This window comes from Alosa sapidissima, chromosome 7 (assembly GCF_018492685.1).
Source record: "Alosa sapidissima isolate fAloSap1 chromosome 7, fAloSap1.pri, whole genome shotgun sequence".
Lineage (NCBI taxonomy): Eukaryota > Metazoa > Chordata > Actinopteri > Clupeiformes > Clupeidae > Alosa > Alosa sapidissima.
The window spans coordinates 39105837-39130480 of record NC_055963.1 but is presented as its reverse complement, the minus strand read 5'-3'; the positions used below and the strand labels follow the sequence as shown (position 1 = coordinate 39130480).

Genomic DNA, 24644 nt, shown 5'->3' with positions numbered 1-24644 from the left:
ATTGCTGGCGAGGGAGGGTCACGTCTTTTTGGACTAATGCTCCCAAAACTCCTCTGGTAGCCCCTTAAATAAATAACGAACAGTCCCTAATGAAGTAAACTTGTGACCATCAAAAATCGTTTATCGCCTGTAACTCTGTGATAACAGGACGTAACAGGAAGGCATTTTGCTGAGCAACGGAGGTTAATACTCTATATTTTGTCCAAATGATGTCTGTCTATCATCGTTGCACTCGGAGAAAACCAGAATGTTTAATTTGTCCTGCGTCTCTACGGCTGCAAACGGGATTCACTCGCAGTTAACCAAATATTTCTTTATTAGGGCAGGGCAGGCATATTTCTGGCTATTACATTATTTCTAAACCAGTCTGCTAAAGTCTGTAGTGAAGTCTGTGTAGGGTTTTCCAGGCTCCATTTCTTTTTACGAGACACCCTGCTCACTTGAGCCATCTACCGGTTGTTTGGGTTGTTGCAGCGTCTCACTGGAAAAATACAAATTAAAGTCGAGTGATACCGCGTGATCCCACGCGCGGACCGCGAGTGAAGCTGGCCAAGTCGAAGCACTGCCCACTGTATGTCCAAAACGGTTACTTTTCAGGAAGTAAAAAAAACACCGTAGGCTAATTTCAAAGCAGTTGAACGTAGCGTTGTCATACTTGGTACGGCATCTTTAAATGTAATCATATTCTTGCCAGTGTAATGATATAATCCATATTTTACCAAAATCGAGTTTAAATGGACATACGTGCATATTTTTCAGTAACGGTGGTCGATACACGTTTTTCCGATCATTAATTAGAATGGCCAAGTCGCGTTTCATATTGACAGATAAATATCCTACGCTCAGTTTATTAAATACGTCCAACCTGAAATGTGTCTGAATCAGGGCGCTAAATGTCATAATAATAATGACTTGCGAATACCTTCCAACCCAGCTTTTCAACTTTCGGCCAAACTTTGACCTGTTGGTGGCGCTAGACGGCTTCGTTTAGAGATCCGTAAATGAGCGTGAGTGGTCAGTGTAGTGTCCCGAAACTTTCTGCCAAAAAATCTGAACTTTTTAGCCAGGCGTTCTATGGGCTGCCATAGACTCCAATAGTGGAAGTATAATAATAATAATAAATATAGCTGCCAAGCAGCAATGAGGGGGCCAAGCTCTTTGCAGATACTTGAGCCGTCGAGATGGCAGATAAATTTGACATTGCCGAGGTCTCAACTGCTTCGCCTGCCAATTGCCTAAAGGTCTCTACTGCACCACTTGCCCATTGCCCAGGGTCTCTGAACTGCACTGCAACTGACATGCATCAGCACTTCCTGTTCCTCTAGCGCCGCCCTAGTGGTCAAACATTACTATATGTACTGTGCCTCCTCAGGATGTGGTCCCGAGTCTACGTACTAAGTTTGGTGTCGATACGAGAAAGTGTGGCTAATTATAGTGCACCTTGTGGTCAACAGTGACTAAATTTATTGTGCCTCCTCAGGATGTGGTCCCGAGTCTATGTACTAAGTTTGGTGTCGATACGAGAAAGTGTGGCTACTTATAGCACCCCTTGTGGTCAACAGTGACTAAATGTATTGTGCGTCCTCAGGATGTTGTCCCGAGTCTACGTACCAAGTTTGGTGTCGATACGAGAAAGTGTGGCTACTTATAGCGCCCCTTGTGGTCAACGGTGACTAAATTTATTGTGCAATGAGGGGGCCAAGGTCGTTGCAGATACTTGAGCCGCCGAGATGGGAGATAAATTTGACATTGCTGAGGTCTCAACTGCTTCGCCTGCAAATTGCCTAAAGGTCTCTACAGCACCACATGCCCATTGCCAAGTTTGGTGTTGATATGAGAAAGTGTGGCAACTTATAGCGCCCCTTGTGGTCAATGGTGACTAAATTTATTTTGCGTTCCTTAGGATGTGGTCCCGAGTCTACGTATCAAGTTTGGTGTCGATACAACAAAGTGTGGCTACTTATAGCGCCCCTTGTGGTCAAAAGCAACTAAATTTATTTTGCGTTCCTTAGGATGTGGTCCCGAGTCTACGTACCAAGTTTGGTGTCGATACAACAAAGTGTGGCTACTTATAGCGCCCCTTGTGGTCAAAAGCGACTAAATTTTTTGTGCGTCCTCAGGATGTGGTCCCGAGTCTACGTACTAAGTTTGGTGTCGAAACGAGAAAGTGTTGCCAATTATAGCGCCCCTTGTGGTCAACGGTGACTAAATTTATTGTTTGTCCTCAGGATGTGGTCCCGAGTCTACGTACCAAGTTTGGTGTCGATACGAGAAAGTGTGGCTACTTTTAGCGCCCCTTGTGGTCAATGGTGACTAAATTTATTGTGCGTCCTTAGGATGTGGTCCCGAGTCCATGAACCAAGTTTGCTTCCGATATCTGAAAGCCTTGCTTTCAGATATCGGCTCATTTTAGCTCATTTCCTATAACTTTCGACCACTAGGGGGGCACTAAAGTCGAAAGGTTTTTCCGTGTCCTCAGGATGGTGTCCCAAGTCCATGTACCAAATTTGGTGTCGATACAAGAAAGTGTTGCCAATTATAGCGCCCCTTGTGGTCATCAGTCACTTCATTTATTGTGCGTCCTCAGGATGTGGTCTCAAGTCCATGTACTAAGACTGATTTCGATACATGAAAGGGTTGCTGAGATATGAGCTCATTTCCTGTTACTCTGATGAAAATGATGAATTTTGACCTGTTGGTGGCGCTAGAGACTTAGGTGTGGAAATTGGTGTGCGTGGTCATCGCCATGCCCCGATGCCTCGTACCAAATTTGGTTAAGATTTATGAAAGGGTTGCTGACATGCGAGTTCACTTCCTGTTTCTCTAGCGCCGCCCTAGTGGTCAGAAATCTGACCAGTAACTTTTGTTGGGCTTTGTCTAAAGATCATGTGCCAATTCTTGACAAGATCAGTTAAAGTGTCTGGTCTCTGAAGGTTTTCTTGCTTTCAAAAATTTGAACTGTTGGTGGCGCTAGAGGGTAAGACTTAGTGGCATGTACGTTAGTGTGCGTGGTCAGGGCCATGCCCCGATGGCATGTGCCAAGTTTGGAATTTATAAGTCAAGGCACTGAAGAGATATGAGCTGACTTCCTGTGTGGCGGCTTTGCCGCCATATTTGATTGGCTCTCACCTGCCAATACTTTTGAAATTGAAAAATCGGTCTTCTAACTTTTGTGAGGCTTGGTCTGAAGATCATGTGTTTCAAGTTTGGTGAGAATTGGACAAAATATGAGACCCGAGAAACTTTTGGAAAGTTTACACCTTGGCCTGTTGGTGGCGCTACAGCAAGCATGGTAAAGTCTTGGAAATTGGTGGGTGGGGCCGTACCTTTTGCCTTAATCAACTCTGCAAGTTTCAGCTTCATAGGTCCAAGTATTGTGGAGCTACTTGCATTAATGTTGTTAAAAAATTGATGAGTTTTGACCTGTTGGTGGCGCTAGAGTTTTGGGGTCTGGTGTCTGTACATTGGTGAAAGTGATCAGTACTATGAGTTGAATAAGTGTGCCAAATTTCACAACTTTTCACCAGACGGTTCTATGGGCTGCCATAGACTTCAATGGCAGAGGAAAGATGTTAAATAATAAATATAGCTGCAAGCAGCAATGAGGGGGCCAAGCAAAATAGGCCGGAGTAGCTACGGCGACAAGATAGAACTTAGCAGACACCCGCGATCAACAGGGCTGAAACAGGGCTGAGTATTGCCACCGCCTCTGCCAGCCAGCCCCCCCACCTAATCACCCCAGCCCGTCCCACCCCGTCCTGCCCTGCCCTTGCACGCACGCATTAGAATGAACTGGATGGAACTTGTTGTCATCAGTTTCACATCAAAAAATAAAAGATTGATAAAAAACACATCAGCAACTACAGATAAAAATGCAATATTGCTAATTGCAGCACCTCCTACAGGTCAAAGGTCACCAAATATTTTGAGCGTCCTCCTAATGGGGTCATGAATCCATATAGTAAGTTTGGTTATGATACATGGCAGGGTTGTTGAGATATGAGCTCACTTCCTGTTTGGCGGCTTCGCCACCAATTTTGATTGACTGTTACGAGCGAATGCTTTTGCCAATTGTTCCAGAAAGCAATATATTGATAGATTATGGTCTGAAGCTGGTCTCTGCCAATTTTGGTGAGGATCCGCTGAAATTTGTGATCTGTGAAAACTTGTACGTGTTTTTGATTAAATCCAATATGGCGGCCAAATCAATTACGATGACATCACAAGTTCGCTTGGGTCGGCCTAAGGACCTCCAACAGTATTACCAGACACCACTAGTGCATTTTAATTCCAAACACAACAGCAGCTACAGGCCAAAAGGCATGTTTCTTAATTACAGCGCCCCCTAGAGGTCAAAGGTCACCAGATTTATTGAGTGTCCCCCTGATTGGGTCCTGAGTCTATGCACCCAGTTTGGCTTTGATACATGCAAGGGTTGCTGAGATATGAGCTCACTTCCTGTTTGGTGGCTTCGCCGCAAATTTCGATTGGCTGTTACAGCCGAATGCTTCTGTCAATTGTTCCAGAAAGCAATGCACTGATAAGGCATGGTCTGAAGATGGTCTCTGCCATTTTTGGTGAGGATTCGCTGAAATTTGTGACCTGCGAAAACTTGTACGTGTTTTTGATTAAATCAAATATGGCGGCCGAATCAATTACGATGACATCACAAGTTGGCTTGGGTCGGCCTAAGGACCTCCAACAGCATTACCAGATACCACTAGTGCGTTTTAATTCTAAGCACAACTGCAGCTACAGGCCAAAAGGCATGTTTCTTAATTACAGCGCCCCCTAGAGGTCAAAGGTCACCAGATTTCTTGAGCGTCCCCCTGATTGGGTCCTGAGTCCATGTACTAAGTTTGGTTATGATAGATTTATGGGTTGCTGAGATATGAGCTCACTTCCTGTTTGGCGGCTTCGCCGCAAATTTCGATTGGCTGTTACGTGCAAACGGTTTTAGTTCCGAAGACAAAAAGCAATGCATTAATGAGGCATGGCCTGAAGATCATGTGTGTCAAGTTTGGTGACGATCGGACAAAATTTGTGACCTGTGAAAGATTAGTTTCACTTTCACTAAAATCCAATATGGCGGAAAATCCATCATGGCGGAAAATGACGTCATAGGGTGCGTTGAACTCGGCTTGGTCCAAGGATTCCAAGGATAGCTCATTTTTCAAAATCGAGCCAACGGGTCAGAAGTTACCTGCGTGAAAGCATGTCCAACTTTGGCCTGTTGGTGGCGCTAGAGCGCTCGGGGTGCAGACTTGAAACTTGGTGAAATTAATCAAGGGTTACTGCCTAATTAGTGTGCCAAATTTCACAACTTTTCACCAGACGGTTCTATGGGCTGCCATAGACTTCAATGGCAGAGGATTTATAATAATAAGAAAACTAAGAAACACCAATGGGTGCCTTCGCAGCTTCGCTGCTTGGCCCCCAATAACTAGAGAAGCATTTCCTGAAGGAAATACAGTACATGAAAATGCAAAAAATATAATGTAAAATATCATACAGAGTAAAAACAAACTATATTGGTTGCTAGGTAGATGAGGTTTAATATAGTTGGAATGACTGAACAATTAAATAGGTGGATATTTTATATAGGTAAATGATTTACTTGGTAGATAAGGTTTAATATAGTTGGAATGATTGAACGGTTAAATAGGAAGATAATTTAAATGGTTAAATTATTTAGGTAGATAATTGACGATAACTGACAGTTGGAATGTTTGCTAGTAGTTATGCTAACTATGTTATCAAAGATAATAATGTTAACCAAGTTACTTAACTTAGCTAATGTTTTCATTTTTAATAGTTATGCTAACTAGCATGTTAGCAATGCTAACATGCTAACTATGTCAACCATGTGACTTAACAACCTAGCTAATCATTTTTAGTGGGTATGCTAACTAGCATGCTAACATGTTAAGTATGCTAACTATGTTAACCATATTACTTAGCTGACTTAGCTAATCATTTTTAATAGTTTTGCTAAAAATGCTAACTAGCATGCTAACATGCTAACTATGTTAACCATGTTACTTAGCTAACCTAGCTAATCATTTTTAGCAGTTATGCAAACTATGCTAACTAGCATGCTAACATGCTAACTATGTTAACCATGTGACTTAACTAACTTAGCTAATCATTTTTAGCAGTTTTGCATGCTAGCATGCTAACTATGCTAACCATGTTACTTAGGTAATCCTTTTTAGCAGTTTTGCTAAAAATGCTAACAATGCTAACCATGCTAACTAACTACAGTGGGTAGGAGTCATAGTTGATGACAAGTAACAGTTACAATGGCTGAACAGTTAAAAAGTTCAGTAAGTTTAAAGGGTTAAATTGTTAAACAGTGAAATATTGTAGTGAGGACTTTTATTTTGAAACAGTTTTTGGTAGAGGACGCAGTTGAACAGGATGTGTAGTCTTAATAGGGCCAGTTTGTATGCTTAAAGCCTGAGACTGGCAGTTGATGCAGGTGGCCGGAACACCTGCCATAGGACTCTAATTGCTTAACGGCTCTATTGTGATGTCATCAGCCCATGTTAAGTCTATGGGGAAATTTTGATTAGTTTTTAATTAATAGTTTAAAAAGTATAAAAGTTACAAAGCTGAAAAATACAAAGCCCACATGTCCTAAGTAAGACCTATGTAACATAGTTTGAATGAAGTTTCTACGTTAAACGGTTGAAGCTGCATTAACTGCGTTAGAAGAAGACAAATAAGAAGAAGAAGAAGAAGAAGCCTAGGAAGAACAGTACAGTGCATTTTCATGCACTGTAATAATAAGAAATCATAGAAACACAATGGGTGCCTTCGCAGCTTCGCTGCTTGGCCCCCAATAATAATAAAAAATCATAGAAACACAATGGGTGCCTTCGCAGCTTCGCTGCTTGGCCCCCAATCATAGAAACACAATTTCGCAGCTTCGCTGCTTGGCCCCCAATAATAATAGGAAAAGCTAGAATCACTATGGGTTGCCACGCAGCTTCGCTGCTTGGCCCCCAATAATAGGAAAAACTACTAAAACAATGGGTGCCTTCACAGCTTCGCTGCTAGGCCCCCAATAATCTGAACAAAAACAAGTCAGCAGTCTTCTGTAATAAACTCCGGGATCACTAACTACGTTGTTGGTGCTTCGTTTTATGTGTAGGAACCCAGAGCAAGCTACTGACGAGGTTTGGTGCTGTTTTGAACAATATTACTGGTTAATTTGGGAAGCATATGGCTCACCGCCCTTAGCTAATCCACTGTTTGCGATTTGGGGCTATTGTGTATACTGGGGCAAGCTCTGTAGTGGTTGATCATCAAAAATACTGTCTCTATGGCTAAAGCCCTCCTTAAACTGACAGACTTTGGAAAGATTTACAAAGATTTGGAAAAGATTTTTGAAAGACTACAGTCTCAGACCCTCTCACATCGAAAGACAAGTAGTAGAGTTTTAAGTCACAGACTATGATTTTGCAATGACTAGGGATCTTGTAGGGTCACTATTTACTATTTTGGAGAGATGTCACTATTGGTTTTCATATTGTTCACTATTTGCATGAGCCACGACTCAAAAGACTTGCGATAATATCAAACATGTTTGATATTGTAACGGCAAAACTAGAAAAAGACTGACTCCGACTGACTTAAAACCGCTAAGATTGGCACCTTATACTTAACAATCTAGTTGACGGGAGCGCGCCGCGATTCCAGTACAACTCCCATGATTTCTGTCCGACTTTGTAAATTTAGTCGCCGACTGTGAAAACAGACCAAAATCGTACAATGTAAGGCCACCATTATTCAATGTGTTTTAATGCAGAAAAAGACCCTGGGATCAATTTTCACCTTAATTACACTTGAATAAATGATACAATAATAATTTGTTGACATAATTTTCCATTATTTAACAGTTGCTACATACATATGCACTAATGACAATGTGATGTCACAGGAGCACCGTAACAATTTTCACTCGTGCGTGGTGGTCGGTGACACTAGTTGCAGTATTCTCTTGAACAGAGGTGTTCCTGAGCCCCAGGTACTGCAATTCAGGCGCCAGACAGGCCTAAAATCCTGCCACTTAACTGGGGTCAACACCGCCAGCAATAAATTGTAGAAAAATAGAAATAAAAATAAAGATTCAGTCACGAGTACGGTTCAATTTTTCAAGGTCTTTGTTTTTAGAAAAAGTTCAACACAAAAATGTCTATCAAAACAGTATGGCACAAGACATGTTAGCAGCTGCTGCCCTTTCAAATGGTTACACATCTGCCACATGATAACCCATTTGTAACTCAGCGTAACTAACCACTCCATACCATGAAAGTAAAATCAAACAAAACAATCAAACAAAATATGTTCGTATATGAGTGTGTATGTGTTAGTACGGGTGTGTGTTTGTTGAATGCGTAGTTGGTGATTGGAGATTGACGTGCGTTGGTCAAGCAAGAGGGTGAGAGAGTGAGAGAAAGTACCTGGCGAGCGAGTTGGTTTGATTGTGCGTTTCCTCGTTGATGTGGATGAATGAATGCAATTGCGTCACGTTGGAAAAGGTGATCCTGTCCAGGTCTGCAGGGATATGTAATATGCCTGAGAGGATAGGTTCCTTTTCGGTTTCTCCCATGATGGAATTAGGAGGCTAACCTTGATCTGAGGGTCGTTTGGATGATGCAGGTATCCGAAACGAACGTAGATAATTGTCCCACGAATCCACTTATGAAGACGAGGCAGACGATTCACAGATTCTAACGAGAAGTAAATACTAACTGGACTTGAAACCGCTTGTTAACGTTAAGCACAATAGGCTACTTATTTCTCCAGGCTCACGTACATTCCACAACTCTGTCTGTTCACGTCTCCACCATTCACACTGCTCATTGACACTTCCGACTACAGCTACTAAATACTACAGATACGCCCCCAATTAAGATGACGTCACGGTTCATTTCCCTCCCATGGAAAGACAACCCATGGTTGGAGAACTATTAATCAAAACCTATAAAATCCTTTTCATTGGATTCCTCCAAGAAAAGATCACATAGGGTTCGTTTCTCTAGTCTCTCAACCTCAGCTGCAGTGGGGAAACAAGCTTTAAGGTTATTGACATGTATATTGCATAGGTCTTCTCCAGTATCTTCTTTGACCACTTGAAAGTTTACTGTGCCTAACTGTCGTAAGACTGTAGGGGCCTTTCCACTTCGGAGCAAGCTTCGCAGAAAAGTGCCGTGGTTTTGAAGATTGGGGATGGTTGCGCACCCATACCCTATCTTTCGGTAAGAAGGTGATGTCTTTTCTGTTCTTATTGTAGTTCCTTAGTTGTTTTGCTTTCTTGCTACTGAAGTGTGCTTTGTTCTGTAAATCTTTGATGTGTTGCACAACATCATATCCAGGTGTGTCAGGAGAAAGATTCTGACCTCTGAGCAATTTATCCATGGGACTCCTTAGTTTCCGACCCAGATGTAACTCGGCTGGAGATACATCGGTGGTTTCGTGGATGGCAGAATTTAATGCAAATCTAAATTCAGGCAGGTATTGATCCCATTTTCGGTGATTGTCCACAATGTACGATGAAATCATGCACTTGATGTTTCTATTTACCCTTTCCGTTAGATTCATCTGCGGGTGGTAAGCTGTAGTTAGCTTCGGAGTAACTGTCCAGGTTTTGCAAAGTTCTGTGAAGTTGGACACAAACTGAGACCCTCGGTCTGACAGTATGAAGTCTGGAACACCGTGGCGTGTGAGTATTTCCTTGCGGAACAAGCGAGCGATTACTTGAGAAGTTGCAGTACGCAGGGGGAATAACTCTACCCATCGTGTATAGTAATATACGAAAACAAGCAAGTATTCATTTTTCTCTGGACTGCAAGGTAGAGGTCCCATGATATCAACTCCCAGCATCTCATTTGGATATGATACTTGGGTCTGTTGGAGTTTCCCACTAGGCTTCCTATTGTCTGTTTTGCAGGTCTGGCATACCTTGCAGGCATGGACATAGCTTCTCACTTCGTCCCACATTTTAGGCCAAAAGACAACATCGTGGAGCCGTTTATAAGTTTTGAACATACACTGGCGGCCACACAGAGGAGAATCGTGATAAGTCTGCAATATGGTAGTTCGGAGTGTCTTTGGTATCCAAAGTCTGTAATGGAATTGGTGGTCAGACAGTTTAACGTTTCCTGAGCCTATCCTCAATCACAGAAAACTTTTCTTCTGCAGCTTTGCATCCTTCTGCTAGGTCTTTGAAGACTCTCTACATGTCCGGATCATTCTGCTGTTTCTTCCACAAAGTGGTCATTGACAATGGAAAATCGTCTAACTCCTTCTGGTTGGTTGTCAGCATGCAGGTTGGTCCAATAGGACTTCTAGACAGAGCGTCTGGTGCAACGTTGAGTTTTCCTTTTCTGTATTCCATGACGAAGTTGAACTTCTGCAGTCGGAGTGCCCACCTGAGAAGACGTCTTGACGTTTTAGTGCTGTTCAACACCCACTGCAAAAGAAGCATGGTCCGTCACCACTGTGAACAGTTTAGGTTCCAGGTAGTGTTGCCATTTCTATAGCGCCCAGATGACAGCCAGACATTCTCTTTCTGTCGTTGTGTAATTCCGTTCCGCTTTATTCAAAGATCGACTCGCAAAAGCAATCACTTCTTCATGGCCAATTCCTTTCTTCTGAGCCAGGATCGCACCAAGTCCAATATCACTGGCATCTGTGTACACAATGAATGGAAGAGTGAGCACAGGGTGACCAAGGATTGGAGGTGAAGTCAGGTGCTGTCATAGGAGATCAAAGGACTTTTGACACTCCTTGCTCCAGACGAACGTCCAACCTTTCCACTTGAGTGCATTCAATAGTTCTGCCATGTGAGAGAAGGCTGGCACAAATCGGTGGTACCAACCGGCCAAACCCAGGAAGCGCTGGACTTCCTTGATGTTCTTTGGTTCTGGGTAGGCTTTAATGGCTTCTACCTTTACCGGGTCTGCAGCAATCCCTTTGGCAGATACCACATGCCCAAGGTATTTGATTTCCTTCAAACAGAATTTTGACTTCTTCAAATTCAACGCAAGTCCTGCATTTTGCAGTTTCTCAAGTACAGCATGAACCCACTGAGCAAGCAACGTCTATGGACGTCCAAGACAAGTTGATATCACGTCGGTCTGTCCAGGCTATGATCTGGACGTCTATTTGACAGCCAGCATTAGTTGATAAATGACATTGAGACAATAGTCCAGGCCGACCCGGTTCTGAACGTCTATAGACAGCCAAAATTAGTTGCAAGTAGACGTTCTGCCAAGCCATAATCTAGACGTCTATTTGACAGCCAGAATTAGTTGATAAATGACATTGAGACAATAGTCCAGGCCGACCTGGTTCTAACGTCTATAGACAACCAAAATTTGTTGTAAGTAGACGTTCTGCCAGGCCATAATCTGGACGTGTATTTGACAGCCAGAATTAGTTGATAAAAGACATTGAGACAATAGTCCAGGCCGATCTGGTTCTGAACGTCTATAGACAACCAAAATTAGTTGCAAGAAGACGTTCTGCCAGGCCATAATCTAGACATCTATTTGACAGCCAGAATTAGTTGATAAATGACATTGAGACAATAGTCCAGGCCGACCTGATTCTGAACGTCTATAGACAACCAAAATTAGTTGCAAATACACATTCTGACAAGCCATAATCGAGACGTCTATTTGACAGCCAGAATTAGTTGATAAATGACAAACAATACGTCCAGCCCGACCCGATTCTGAACTAGGGATGTCACAATTATGCAGTGGTGGAGGAAGTACTGAAACTCAGTACTTAAGTAAAAGTACAAATAAGCAGAGAAATATTTACTTTAGTAAAAGTAAAAGTACCACGATGCCAACCCTACTTAAGTAAAAGTAAGTACCTGATTTTAAATGTACGTACTTTAAGGATTAAAAGTAAAATTTAGTACTTGCATTATGATTTATTATCTTAATATCTATAGGCCTATTCTAATAAAAATCAGTAGCCTATGAGGTGTGGCATTTTAATAAAGCTAGTTTTAGGTTATACTGGGCTAGATAGTTTTAAGCTGATGTAATTGTGCTTACCATCCGTGGCCCAGTTTACATTCTGACTGATGATCTGCTGAGTTAAGTATTATTCAGCAAAACACGAGAGCCTGAAGTTTATCGGGGTAGACAAGGGAAACGTCCTGTGGATCATAATGCCAATTCTGCCGGTCCAGATTGAACAGGAAAGTTGTTGAGAAAGGTGTCTTTATGATAAGGTTCAGTTTCACTTGCGCAGACGCGCATAAACATTGAATGAGCGCTCACTTTACTACCCCCCAAATGTAGGCCTCTTTATTTGATCACACAATTAAGAAATATTTTAATCTGGAACATGTTTAGTTTTTTTCGGACAGCGGTTATAGTCTACCATTCATTTGTGCCGCAAATGATCAGACGTGTGACAGACACATGGGCATAGCCTGTAACTTCGCTGCTCCGCGGACTCGCAATCTCATCGGAGAGGAGGCCCTAACGCTGCAGATAATAGACAGAGAAAGGCTAGCATAGCTCAGGGCACAGAACACAGTTGCATATCCAGTATAGCCATGGGTCTGGTGAATATAGCCTACCGAATGCAGATGGCTACAAGCTCACGCTTTGCCTGGTCTAGACTAGTTTCAAAGATTTAGAAGCGGGGCACGTACCGCTCTATCTTTGGTAGCAACCCAGCCCCCTGGTGAAACAAATGTATTTGTCAAAGAGAGAGAAAAAAACTGATCATAAAATGTAATGTAAAAAGGAACGATGGTGTTGTAGAAATGTAGCGAAGTAAAAGCACAGATAATTGCTGCAAAATGTAACGAAGTAAAAGTCAAAAGTATGCACTATAGATTCTACTTAAGTAAAGTACAAATACGTGGAACATGTACTTAAGTACAGTAACAAAGTATTTGTACTTCGTTACATTCCACCACTGCAATTATGTTGGTGGTATAATTGTCTGAAGAATAAACACGATTTCACGAATATTACGATTATTTTGCATGAACAGTACTAATGTATAAAATTGCACATTCTTTAGAGGTTTAGAGGTAAATACAGTAAGACACTGCATAGTAATAATAAAACAATCACTCTGCTTTGTAAACTATATCTGCATTTCCCTTGTAGAAAAAAATGAAGTCAAAGGCTGTAGTCTATTCTGATAATTTAACACACCATTAGAAAGTGTTCGAGTATTTCCAATTTGTGCATTTTTTCAACATTTGTTTTGGAATGGAAACATGGAATAGGCTGGATTGAAATTAAATTGAGAACATCTTGAACATCCTAAATTCTGCTACACCCTCCACACACACACACAGAAGATTATGGCTAAATGTCATGTCATGTTTCTATTTCATATATTTTGGAATTCATACAAAAATTATATATTTTGTTAATTATTTATAGTATTTTATGATGTGCGTAGGTAAAAATATTTAGTAATTTGAACACTTCATATTATTTTTTAATCTATTACACTTAAGCATATCATGTGGTGTAGGTCTAATTGAGTGCACATTTGTGGTGTCTAGGTCTAATTGAGTGCCTGTCTGTTTAAGAAAATATGTGATTAGCCTTCAGTGTCACAGCTTTAGGCTAGTGAAAAGCATAGTAGCCCAAGTAAGGATTATGTGGGTGCAATTCATTGTGTTTTCTGTGTCATTGGATAAAATAAATGTTAAGTTGAAGAAAGTCTTTCTGGGATCATAGAAGAGATAAGTGGCAATGTTCCTTCCCTTTGGTGAAATGACAGACATGACGTGAGCTAGCGAGATAGTTAGCAAGAAACTCCCCAGATGTAGCCTACAGGAATAGGTTGCGTAGCCTATTTCTGAAATGCCATTAAACAGTAGGCCTACCTGAACTAAACCTCATAGCCTAGGTAGGTTAGCTATACAAACTTGACAGATGCAAGTGAGCAAATCAACTTAGCATTGCCCTATTATTATTTTGCTGGGCAGCCTCAGCATCACTTAAACTAGCAGCCATGTATCACTGTTTTGGCAGCTACAGCTTAAGCTGCACTTTTGTGTGTGTGTGAGGATAGATGCAGGCTAGGGGAGGCGAGGCACTAGAAACACACGCCTTGTTGCGAACACGCATCTTACGGCAAACCAACACTGTCATTCTTAATAAAAATATCGATAATAAAATTAGGAATTGTGATATGTTTAATTTCAGGGTAGTAGGCTAACCTAGCGTTCATGGGCATCGGAAAAACATTTTTCCCAGTGAAAACTTCATCATTCCACATCATACATGGATTTCTATGCAACGTCACGAAAACATGCGTGCGCAACCAAGAGGCAGAAAGCACCATAGAACAGCATAGAGCAATGCAAAAGAGCAAAAGAATAAAATGAGATTTTGTGCTGAAAACTGCACCAATTTGAAATCACGATGGTTAGAGAATGTTAAATATGTTCAATATCCCTAACGGAATGCATGTCTTCGCCAAAAATGACAAAATACGATGTTATATTAATAATGCAAATCAACGGCAAACTTAGTCTGAAATGAGATGTTATTATCATTGAGACAACGGGTATACAATAAAATCCGATTGTAGCTTACAGCAGCCGACTATTTAGGTTAAGTTTATAACTTTGTGGACGGCCACCAAGCGTCTTCTGCCCCACGGCTGCGCGCGCATCTAGTTTTGTTGGTAAACGGGAAACTAGTGATGGGCAAATGAAGCTTTGGTGAACCACTAAACCACAGCAATGTGAAGCTAGCAACGCTAATGAAAAAATCCAATATGGCTGCCACATGTAGATTTTTCAACATAAAGGTCCTTACCCAAACCAGTATATGTAACCAAAAATATTGGTTTGCTAAGGACTTTTATGTTGACTTTTATGACTTTTATGCCATCTTTTTGCTTTTCAGCTAGTGTTGCTAGGTTCACACTGCTGTGGTTCAGTGGTTCACCAAAGCTTCATTTGCCCATCACTACGGGAAACCTGTGTATTCACGTCATGTAATGAGTGAGTCAGAGGTTGGAAACTGGGGCTAGATTTTGCTAACAGAGTTGCCCAGCTAGGGGCTCATCATCACTTTTGTCGTCACCTTGTAGTTCGTTTGTAGTCCATGTGGCCTTTCATGTCCAACAGTTTTAATGTAAACTTGGGAATTTGCCGTTTTTGTCACTTGAAAGCTGCACATCTTTCTTTCACAAGCGTCTTACACTATATTTTAAGCAAATAAAGTTGTTTATTTAGGATTAGTGAGCGTATATTTAAACCTATGTTGTGGCATCCGTGTTTTTTGTATTATGATTTGTAATTCTGTTGTGTGGTTCAGTTGGTTCAACAAAATTAGCACTACTTCTCATGTCTTAAATCATTTCCCATGTAGTATGTTGCAGTCAGATACTGTCCACCTGTTCAAGTTTGTATAAAAGCTTCTTTACCCTGGTCAATGCATTTCATAGTGAAGTGTACTACTTTTATAAGCTGTTAGTTAGCCCACATCTTTTCTTGATCTTAAATCTTAAAAATCGAAACTGGGTTATGTTGACCTTATTCAGGATGTCTTCTGGATGTCTAATAATTGTGTCTCAAAAACATATTATAATGACTAAAGAACATACAAAAACCAACTATACAACTTGCAGAAAAGATGTTTTGATAACGTTCATTCTGGCTCCTATTTGGACATCAGGACGTGCAATAATTACATCTTGAAAACATATTTTAAAGACGTGTAGGCCTATATGACATCCAGATTAAGACATCTATACAACATCCAGAAAATATGTATGAACTTTCATTCTGGCTACTCTGAGGACGTCTTCTGGATGTTCAATAATTCAGTCTTTGAGACGTCTTTAAATGACGTCTATGTAACAACCAAAATGAGACATCTATTCAACGTCCAGAAAAGACGTCTTAAAACCTTTCATTTTGGCTACTCTGAGGACGTCTTCTGGATGTTCAATAATCCAGTCTTTGAGACGTCTTTAAATGATGTCTATGTAACAACCAAAATGAGAGATCTATTCAACGTCCAGGAAAGACGTATTAAAACCTTTCATTCTGGCTACTCTGAGGACGTCTTCTGGATGTTCAATAATTAAGTCTTTGAGACGTCTTTAAATGACGTCTATGTAACACCCAAAAGTAGACATCTATTCAACGTCCAGAAAAGACGTATTAAAAACTTTCATTCTGGCTACTCTGAAGACGTCTTCTGGAGTACGGCGACCACGTCTTTTTGGCGTATTTTGGACCACTTTTTGCTCAGTGAGAAGGTCTAGGAAATGTTTATGTACAGACGGTGAATAAATGACTAAGTCGTCAAGATAAACAAGACATATTTTACCTCTTAGTTCTGCCAAGACATGCTCCATCAACCGTTGGAAACTTGCGGGTGCATTTTTGAGTCCATGACGTTGAATTAAAAAAGGGCAGTGTGTATTACAAATGTGTTTTTTAATATGCTGGACTCGTTTATCGTGACCTGCCAGTAGCCACTATTTAAATCAAGCGTGGAAAAGACTGAACAGCTAGCTAGCGACTCGAGCAGTTCGTTGATGTTCGGCAAAGGATACGCATCAGTCTCTGTGACAGCATTCAATTTTCTGTAGTCCACACAGAATCTTAGTCCACCATCTTTTTTTGGAACGAGAACGACTGGAGAGGCCCATCCAGAGTAAGATGGTGCTATTATCCCCTCATCTAGCATCATCTTCAGCTGTTCTTCCACAACCAGTTGTTTCTCGACGGACATCCTATATCAGGGCTGGGCAAACTGTGGCCCGCCAAGCACTTTCATCCGGCCCGCCGAGCATTTAATTTGGTTATATGGTTTGTGCGGCCCGCCGGCCAGTTTTCAAAACCCAATGTGGCCCTTGAGCCAAAAAGTTTGCCCACCCCTGTCCTATATGGTTTCTGCTTGATGGGTACGTTGGTATTGGTGTATATGTGGTGTTGCAATACGTCAGTTTTTCCAGGCTTTAAAGAACACAAGTCAGGTTTGGATTCTAAAAGTTGGCGTAAACTTGCTTTTTCCCATTCCTCTATATCCGCGTTCGTTACAGCAAGGTCAATGTAGTCCTGGGAGGTCAGAGCAACAGGCGGCGGGAGCAAGCAAGGTGGAAGAACAGAGGTCAAGAGAGTAAGTACAGGAGCATCAGAGGTAAGTGTTGGATCTTGGAACAGATAAGTTTCTGGTTTGCCTTTAAAACTGTACTGATGGTCAGCAGGATTAATTTGTAGCCTACTGAAGAACAGATAGTCCAAGCCAAGATTGTGGCTTAAATCGATGGTAATTTCTGCCCAACCAAGAGGCGTCTCAGTTCCTCCATTAGCCAAGATTAATGGACCATTTGTCCAAGGCTTCAGGTCTTCTTGTGGTCGTTGTAATGCTTTCCACACACTATCATGCACAAGAGTGTAGCTCGCACCTGTATCCACAATAGCCTTTCCATTCCACGTCTATATTTACAGGAACGATCAACTGTTGAGGTATGTTGCACTCACCAGGTCCTTGTGTTTTCACAGTTCTATGTCCATCAAAACAGTATGGCACAAGACATGTTAGCGGCTGCTGCCCTTTCAAATAGTTACACATCTGCCGCATGATATTTGTAACTCAGCGTAACTGTAACCACTCCATACCATGAAAGTAAAATCAAACAAAACAATCAAACAAAATATGTCCGTGTATGTGTTAGTATGGGTGTGTGTTTGTTGAATGCATAGTTGCCGATTGGAGACTGACATGCGTTGGTCAAGCGAGAGGGTGAGAGAGTGAGAGAAAGTACCTGGCGAGCGAGTTGGTTTGATTGTTCGTTTCCTCGTTGATGTGGATGAATGAATGCAATTGCATTGCGTTGGAAAAGGTGATCCTGTCCAGGTCCGCAGGGATATGTAATATGCCTGAGAGGATAGGTTCCTTTTCGGTTTCTCCCGTGATCTGAGGGTCGTTTGGATGATGCAGGTATCCGAAACGAATGTAGATAGTTGTCCCACGAATCCACTTATGAAGACGAGGCAGACGATTCACGGATTCTAACGGATTCCTAATCTCCTGTGTTGCAACTCATGCTGGTAACTCCGTTAACTCATCCAGCAAACTATTAAAAATCTGTGCACTGGGCAGAGGTAGTGTAGTGGATAAGGAGCAGGGCTAGCAGCAGTAACCCAAAAAGTTGGGGGTTCAAGCCCCGGCTTCCACCATTGTGGTCTTGCCCTTTAAATTCATTGATATGTGTAAGTTGCTTTGGATAAAAGTGTGTGCTAAATGAATAAATGCAAATGTAACCTTTATAACTCATTTGTAAATGTGCTGCAAGGTGAAACAGAAGTCAATGGTGACTTGTTTATGTTATTTTAAGAGAGCATTATCAACAGTGATATGGGCAGGTGCACAACACACCATGCTTCTCTCATCCACAAACGTGCATCAGCGCACATCCATGAAAAATATTACAAATTGCACAATTACAATGGGAAACATAGTTAGAATAAAGATATTCTGAAATAAATCTCAGAATGAGTAGTTATTCACCATCATTTGCAAATTGGTAATGACGGAGAGGCAAATATGAGGCATAGCTGACACACTGTCACGAGATGTAAGCAACTCTTTTGCAGGATAAAAGTCTTTTATTCAGTCATTTGAACATTATTGGGGTAAGTGTTGCTTTTTCCAGGCTATGTTTTCGATGGTAACTCATTGTCAGTCAATAGTGAAAGTTAGATTCACTTTGCTAATGAGTTCAAATAATAGACAAGTGCAAATGCGTTTAGGCTATACTCTGCTAGGTTTTAGCAGAGATGGGAAGTGTACAAATACTTTGTTACTGTACTCAAGTAGATTTTTCAGATATTTTTACTTTACTATTTATTTTTGAAGCGAATTTTTACTTTTACTCCTTACATTCCTTACACTCCAGGGCTCTACAATGCGCCCATTTCACTCGCACATGCGAGTAAAAATGATGCCGTGCGAGTGCAAAAAAATATTTAGGCACACTGGTGCAAATGACTTCTAACCATGTCAATGTTTGTCTACAAAATACACCGCAACATCGAGAAACATTACTGGTGCAAACCATAGAATCACGTCGCGAATGCAGCATAAAAACTACACCTCCCATCAATGTTAGCAGTTTTGCGTTGTGACTCGCTAGTAGTCGCTTCTATCAAATCCAAGAGCGCGCAGAAAAAGCGGAAAGTTAGACTAGCCAGCCAAGATGCAAAGATTGAAGAAATTAGTTTTTCTATCCACCGAATTAATCGGATATAGGAGGAACAGGATGAGATTCTGAGAATGCAGTGAGAGAAGGAAAGGTAACCTAACATGCCTTTTAGCCCAGTTAACGTATTGGCTGCAATATGCAAAATATAGCTGTAGCGAACAGGCACAAAAGTAGCCTCCAGTAATACTCCCATTTTATTAAGGTAGAATGCTACTGACAACTCCAGGCTTCCACGCATTCTTGTTTGCCCCCATCAATGCAGATATTAAAAAAATAAAAAATAAAAGTATAAAAAAAATATATCCTTGATTAGACTATGTTGGTTTTTGTGGAAGAGCAAATGGACTGTTTTAGTAGTAGTATTCAGTATGCAGTCAGATAGGTCACCATAGGCATATTTGGATTAGCTACAGATGGATTCACAAATAAATAAATTAGCCTACATTTGGCAGGATACTTGATATACAGGCTGAATATGGCAATGTATTATATTATTTTACATTAACAAAATGTAGGAAAATAGAACAGACTGAAAATAAAGTAGGCACTGATCTTTAAAATCCTGTTTCCTGTAGCCTAAATGTTGTCAGTCATTCTTAATCTTCGCAATTGGTGCACTGGCATGTGTAACTGTTAGCTGCAGTGTAATGTTAGATTATGTGTAAGTTAAGTACAGAACTGACTGTGCGCCCAAATTTTTGTCTGTGCTCCTAAATTTTAACTTGGGCGCACAAGTGCTCCTGGAAAAAAATGTTAGTGTAGAGCCCTGCACTCCTTACACGAATATCGGTATTTTCTACTCCTTACATTTTACAAAACTGGCTCGTTGCTTTAGTTTCAAATAATTTCAGTGGAGTTACCGTTATTATTTTTCGCGTCATCAATAGTGGATGGGAATATACGTTGCACTTGATGCACCACTACAAGATGACTCAACAGATTTGGGCGGCATTCATTCGCAGAAAATCATTGCAGCTTGATGGCAGTAATGTTAACATTAGCACGTAGTACTCACTCAATAGTTTATCCACCTCTCAAAACAGTTTATTCACCAATTACAACTGTTAACATTTAAAAATTACACTGTATTATCCACAATAACAATATGTACAATCATCAACACTCTATGAACAACTTAATACCACTTGTATTGTTAGACCTCCACCATCATCAAACATGCCTTTTCTAAAAATCTGATACCGTATCGGTCAGTCCACCTACCCTGATCACAGAATTCATAGTTTACCCACCTCATAGTTTAGTCCATCTTATACACACCCATGAAGCCAAAGAAAATGCATAAATAGAGACTTTTGTGTAATTATTCCATTTTGTGTAGTCATTCTATATCAGAACCTGACATACAATCCAAATAGTCTACAAGAAACCTCATAAATGCACACAAAATGTCAGTATGCATTTTGGGTAACCAAAAGTCGTATGGGGAGTTTCCATAGGGCAGGGGTCGGCAACCCGCGGCTCCGGAGCCGCATGCGGCTCTTTGATCCCTCTGATGCGGCTCAGCTTTTGAAAATAATTAATGAGTATTTAACTTATGTATGTAGTATTTAATGTTTAACTTATGTTTACCATTTCTGCTGTAAGTGCATGTTGTGTGTGATGTCTGTATGCTACTGAAACTTCAATATAGTATCTATCTATCTATCTATCTATCGAGTATTTAATTAAAATGTATTTTATTTTAGTTCGTTCATTTTCAAAATGTAATATTGTAGGTCTATCTGAGTAATTTAGCCTATATAACTTTCCACCTCACTTGACTCCGTAACCGTAGCCTGAACAATATTGTTACATTCGCGGTTCGTTGCCATGTCAATATCAAACAATATCACCGATTTCCCTCCATTTCAGTCAACAAGAACACCTTAATTGTTATTGTTGGTGTGTGCGCTTGCTGTAGGCTAGATAAGGAAAATGTCAAAAAGGAAACGTCAGCGACCACAGCTTGCGAGCGCGAACACAAGTGGGCTGAAATGGGAAAGTTTCCATCCGAAGACTGATTCTGAAAACGCAAAATGAACTGCCCGTTATATATCGCACACTGCAACGAGTTAGTATTGCTGTGTTCGGTTCCACTTGCATGTGAGAAATCTTTCTAACATATGAAAAATATAAAGACAAACCGCTCACGTTTAAGGGCAATTTCGCGCAAAACTGTCACATCCATAACGCCAACACAATGGTATTTAGTTGGCGTTATGGATATGACAGTTTTGCGTGGAGTTGCCCTCAATTCTTTCATGAAACTTCACCTCACTGAATATGAGCCAGCCAGACTCCAAGGCCATCACCAAATCTAATCTCTGGTATGCCTAATGTTCAATTTCACCAATGACATGTCAACGAAAATTGAGTCTTGTGTTGTTAACTATGATGTTACTTTGCATACCAAAGGACACAGGAAAAATAGGGGGTGGTGGGAAGCCTAAGGCCTATACTTCTGTCATTCCACTTTACATTTCAAGTTGCACATTAGGCCTACTTTTAAAACTAGTAGAAAATGTATTTAAAAATCCTCTGTTGAATGAAAGTAAATGTAGCCTATGTTAAATATCCAAACCTTTTCTTGTAACCGTCTTTATGTGGCTCTTCTTTTTAAAAAAAAAAAATAAATTTGGTAAAAGTGGCTCTCCAGGCAAAAAAGGTTGCCGACCCCTGCCATACGGCATTACAAAACGCATAAGCATACCTTGGCAAATAACAGTCTAAAGTACTAATTTTTCATTCTATATTGATCTACTTTTGCACACAGCTTTGCAAAATCTGGTGCTAGGGCTCAGTTGTGTTTTTAAAATCATATCAAGTGACCTAGAGGGCTGAAATGTGGTCAGTTCAGAGATGCTTGTTATCCGGCAGAAAGAAAAAACAATATTCTAGGCTCTGTAACTCTGTGCCAGTGCTAGGAAACTACAGGATCTTAGCTTTCTAAAGATGTCCAGCATTTGATGGTAGGCCAAAAGAACACACTGCCCTCTGAAGTAGCAGTGCAATGTTGGGGGGGGGGCTAGAAATGGCAGGTTATGGGAAGTTTTTAAAAGAGAGACTGGCACTCTTGCACTCTAGTAACATTTGTGTGGTCCAGTTACCGTTGCATAAAAAATGGTTGTCATCAGTTCCATTACCGGTTTTGCTGCACAACCATTTCCGGTGCTTGGGCCCTAATAATCCTTACATAAACTATACGGCTTTGCACCTTTGGTGCGGGCTTCTAAAGGGGGCAATAAAAGGTTGAAACCATGGATTATTTTTAGTGCATCAAGACTCCCCAGCCCCATTACAATAACAGTTGGAAGTGTCCGTATGCACATACCTTGACGTATTTTCTTTGTGATGGTGACCTGGCATTTGATGCATTTCTTCATCCGATGAGCACATTCTAAACAATGAAGGGAAAAGGAATTTTAGCAGCCATGTCAGTGGATATGTAGAACAAGGTGGTAATTTAAGTTAAATTCACTGTATTGTTATTTATATCACTGCAAAAAATGAATTCTAACCAAGTGTTACTGATCTTATATTAAGATTAAAAAATCTATTTGGTATTGTTTTTAGTATGAAAAGACTTACCTAGCGCCCTCTCAAAATATCATTTTGACTTAATTTAAGAAGACTTTAACTTATTTTAAGGAGTCTTATCAAGACAAATTTGCTCAACGCACTGGCAGACAAATTTGCTTGTTTTTAGGACAAATTTGCTTAACGCACTGGCAGACAAATTTGCTTGTTTTCAAGATGAGTTGTCTTAAAATGAGTCATTTTTTTTTTTAATTAAGTCAAATGATTTCACAAGAAAGCGCTAGGTAAGTCTCTTTATACTGAAAACAATACCAACTAGTTTTTTTATCTTGATATAAGATTAATAACACTTGGTTAGATTTTGTTAGATAAGCAGTTTTTGCAGTGTAGTGCAGCATCAGCATCAAAAGACACATCATAACACTTCAAAGTTAAAATAGATAATCAAACAGTACACAAATGAAAAGTAGAACATACTGTAGTATTACTAGAGCTTAAAGGAGTAATCCGGCCGATTTTTACAGGGATCTTGATCGCTAAACGTCGCCGAGTACTGTCTATAGGGAAAAAAAACCCGACCAAAATTGGTGCTACAGAACTGGAGTAGCTGCAGCTAATGGCCATTACTCCCAGTCAGCTACAATGATAGGTCTTGGGGCATAATTTAAAAGTGCCTTTTTTGCCTCTTAACAGACTCAAAATGTCATGTACTATGAACAGAGTCCTTACATGACAAAACGATGCATTTTCTACTACCTGCGGAGTCCCACAGTATCTTAGCTTTGTTGTTCTCGACCACCTTTGGAGGTGTATCCCATTTCGACTTTGGGACTTCCAGTCCATACTCAGCACAGATGTTCCTATACACTATCCCATCCACCTGATTATGGTGCTCCATGTATGTCTTTCCTGTCTGCATCTTGCATCCTGCTGTTATGTGTTGGACTGTCTCAGCGGCTTCCTTACTCAGCCTGCTCCATGGATCTTGACCCCAGCTTCTATTGATATTGTACTCAGGGCCTGCAACCCTCCCACACACCCTCCATTAATCCCCCCCAACACACATACATCCTCCCCCCACACACACACACTCACATACCATTACACCATACCCCCCAAACACACACACCACCCTCCCCCCATACACACACACCATTTGATCAACCCCCCCCCCCACCCAAACACACAACATACCCCCCTCCCCACACAGGTACACACCCCTCCCCCCCACACACATACACACATCAGCCTCTTCCGGTGGCGCTGCTCTGCTTGCGACCTGGGCACGCTGTCTACTGCAATCGTCTTTTTGTTTGTTTGTTTGCGTTTGTACATTTGTGAATGTGTTGCTGCGCTGTGGGAACGTGAAGTCAACATGGCAAGATTTATCCATTACGCATATTGTTGATCATTGTCGGATTATGTGTACCATGCCAAACTCATTAGGCCGGCATCCAGGCCCAGCGTCCTATTATATTATAAATATATCGAGACTCTACAGGGAGCTCAGCAGCAGGGGCGCCACCAAGGGGTGGCCAGGGGTGGCCGCGGCTACCCCAACTTGGGGCAGCCGTGGCCTACTGGTTAGCGCTTTGGACTTGTAACCGGAGGGTTGCCGGTTCGAACCCTGACTAGTAGGCACGGCTGAATTGCTCCCCTTTACTGCTTCCCGAGCGCCGCTGTTGTTGCAGGCAGCTCACTGCGCCAGGATTAGGGTGTCCTTCACCTCACTGTGTGTTCACTGCGGAGTGTGTTTCACTAATTCACGGATTGGGATAAATGCAGAGACCAAATTTCCCTCACGGGATCAAAAGAGTATATATACTTATACAACAACAGCTTTGGCCACGCCTGGCTATGTGGCTGGCGAA

General features: G+C 41.2%; 1 protein-coding gene across 3 annotated transcripts in view; it reads right to left on the bottom strand.

The window, feature by feature from the left end:
- The window catches only part of mib2 (MIB E3 ubiquitin protein ligase 2), a 257636-nt gene that overhangs the window by 22367 nt on the left and 210625 nt on the right, over window positions 1-24644 (bottom strand). For all 3 annotated transcript variants that reach the window (XM_042098212.1, XM_042098210.1, XM_042098211.1), the window contains one exon: window positions 22568-22633. In XM_042098212.1, the coding sequence (XP_041954146.1) occupies window positions 22568-22633 (66 nt within the window). The remainder of the gene's footprint in view (window positions 1-22567; window positions 22634-24644) is intronic.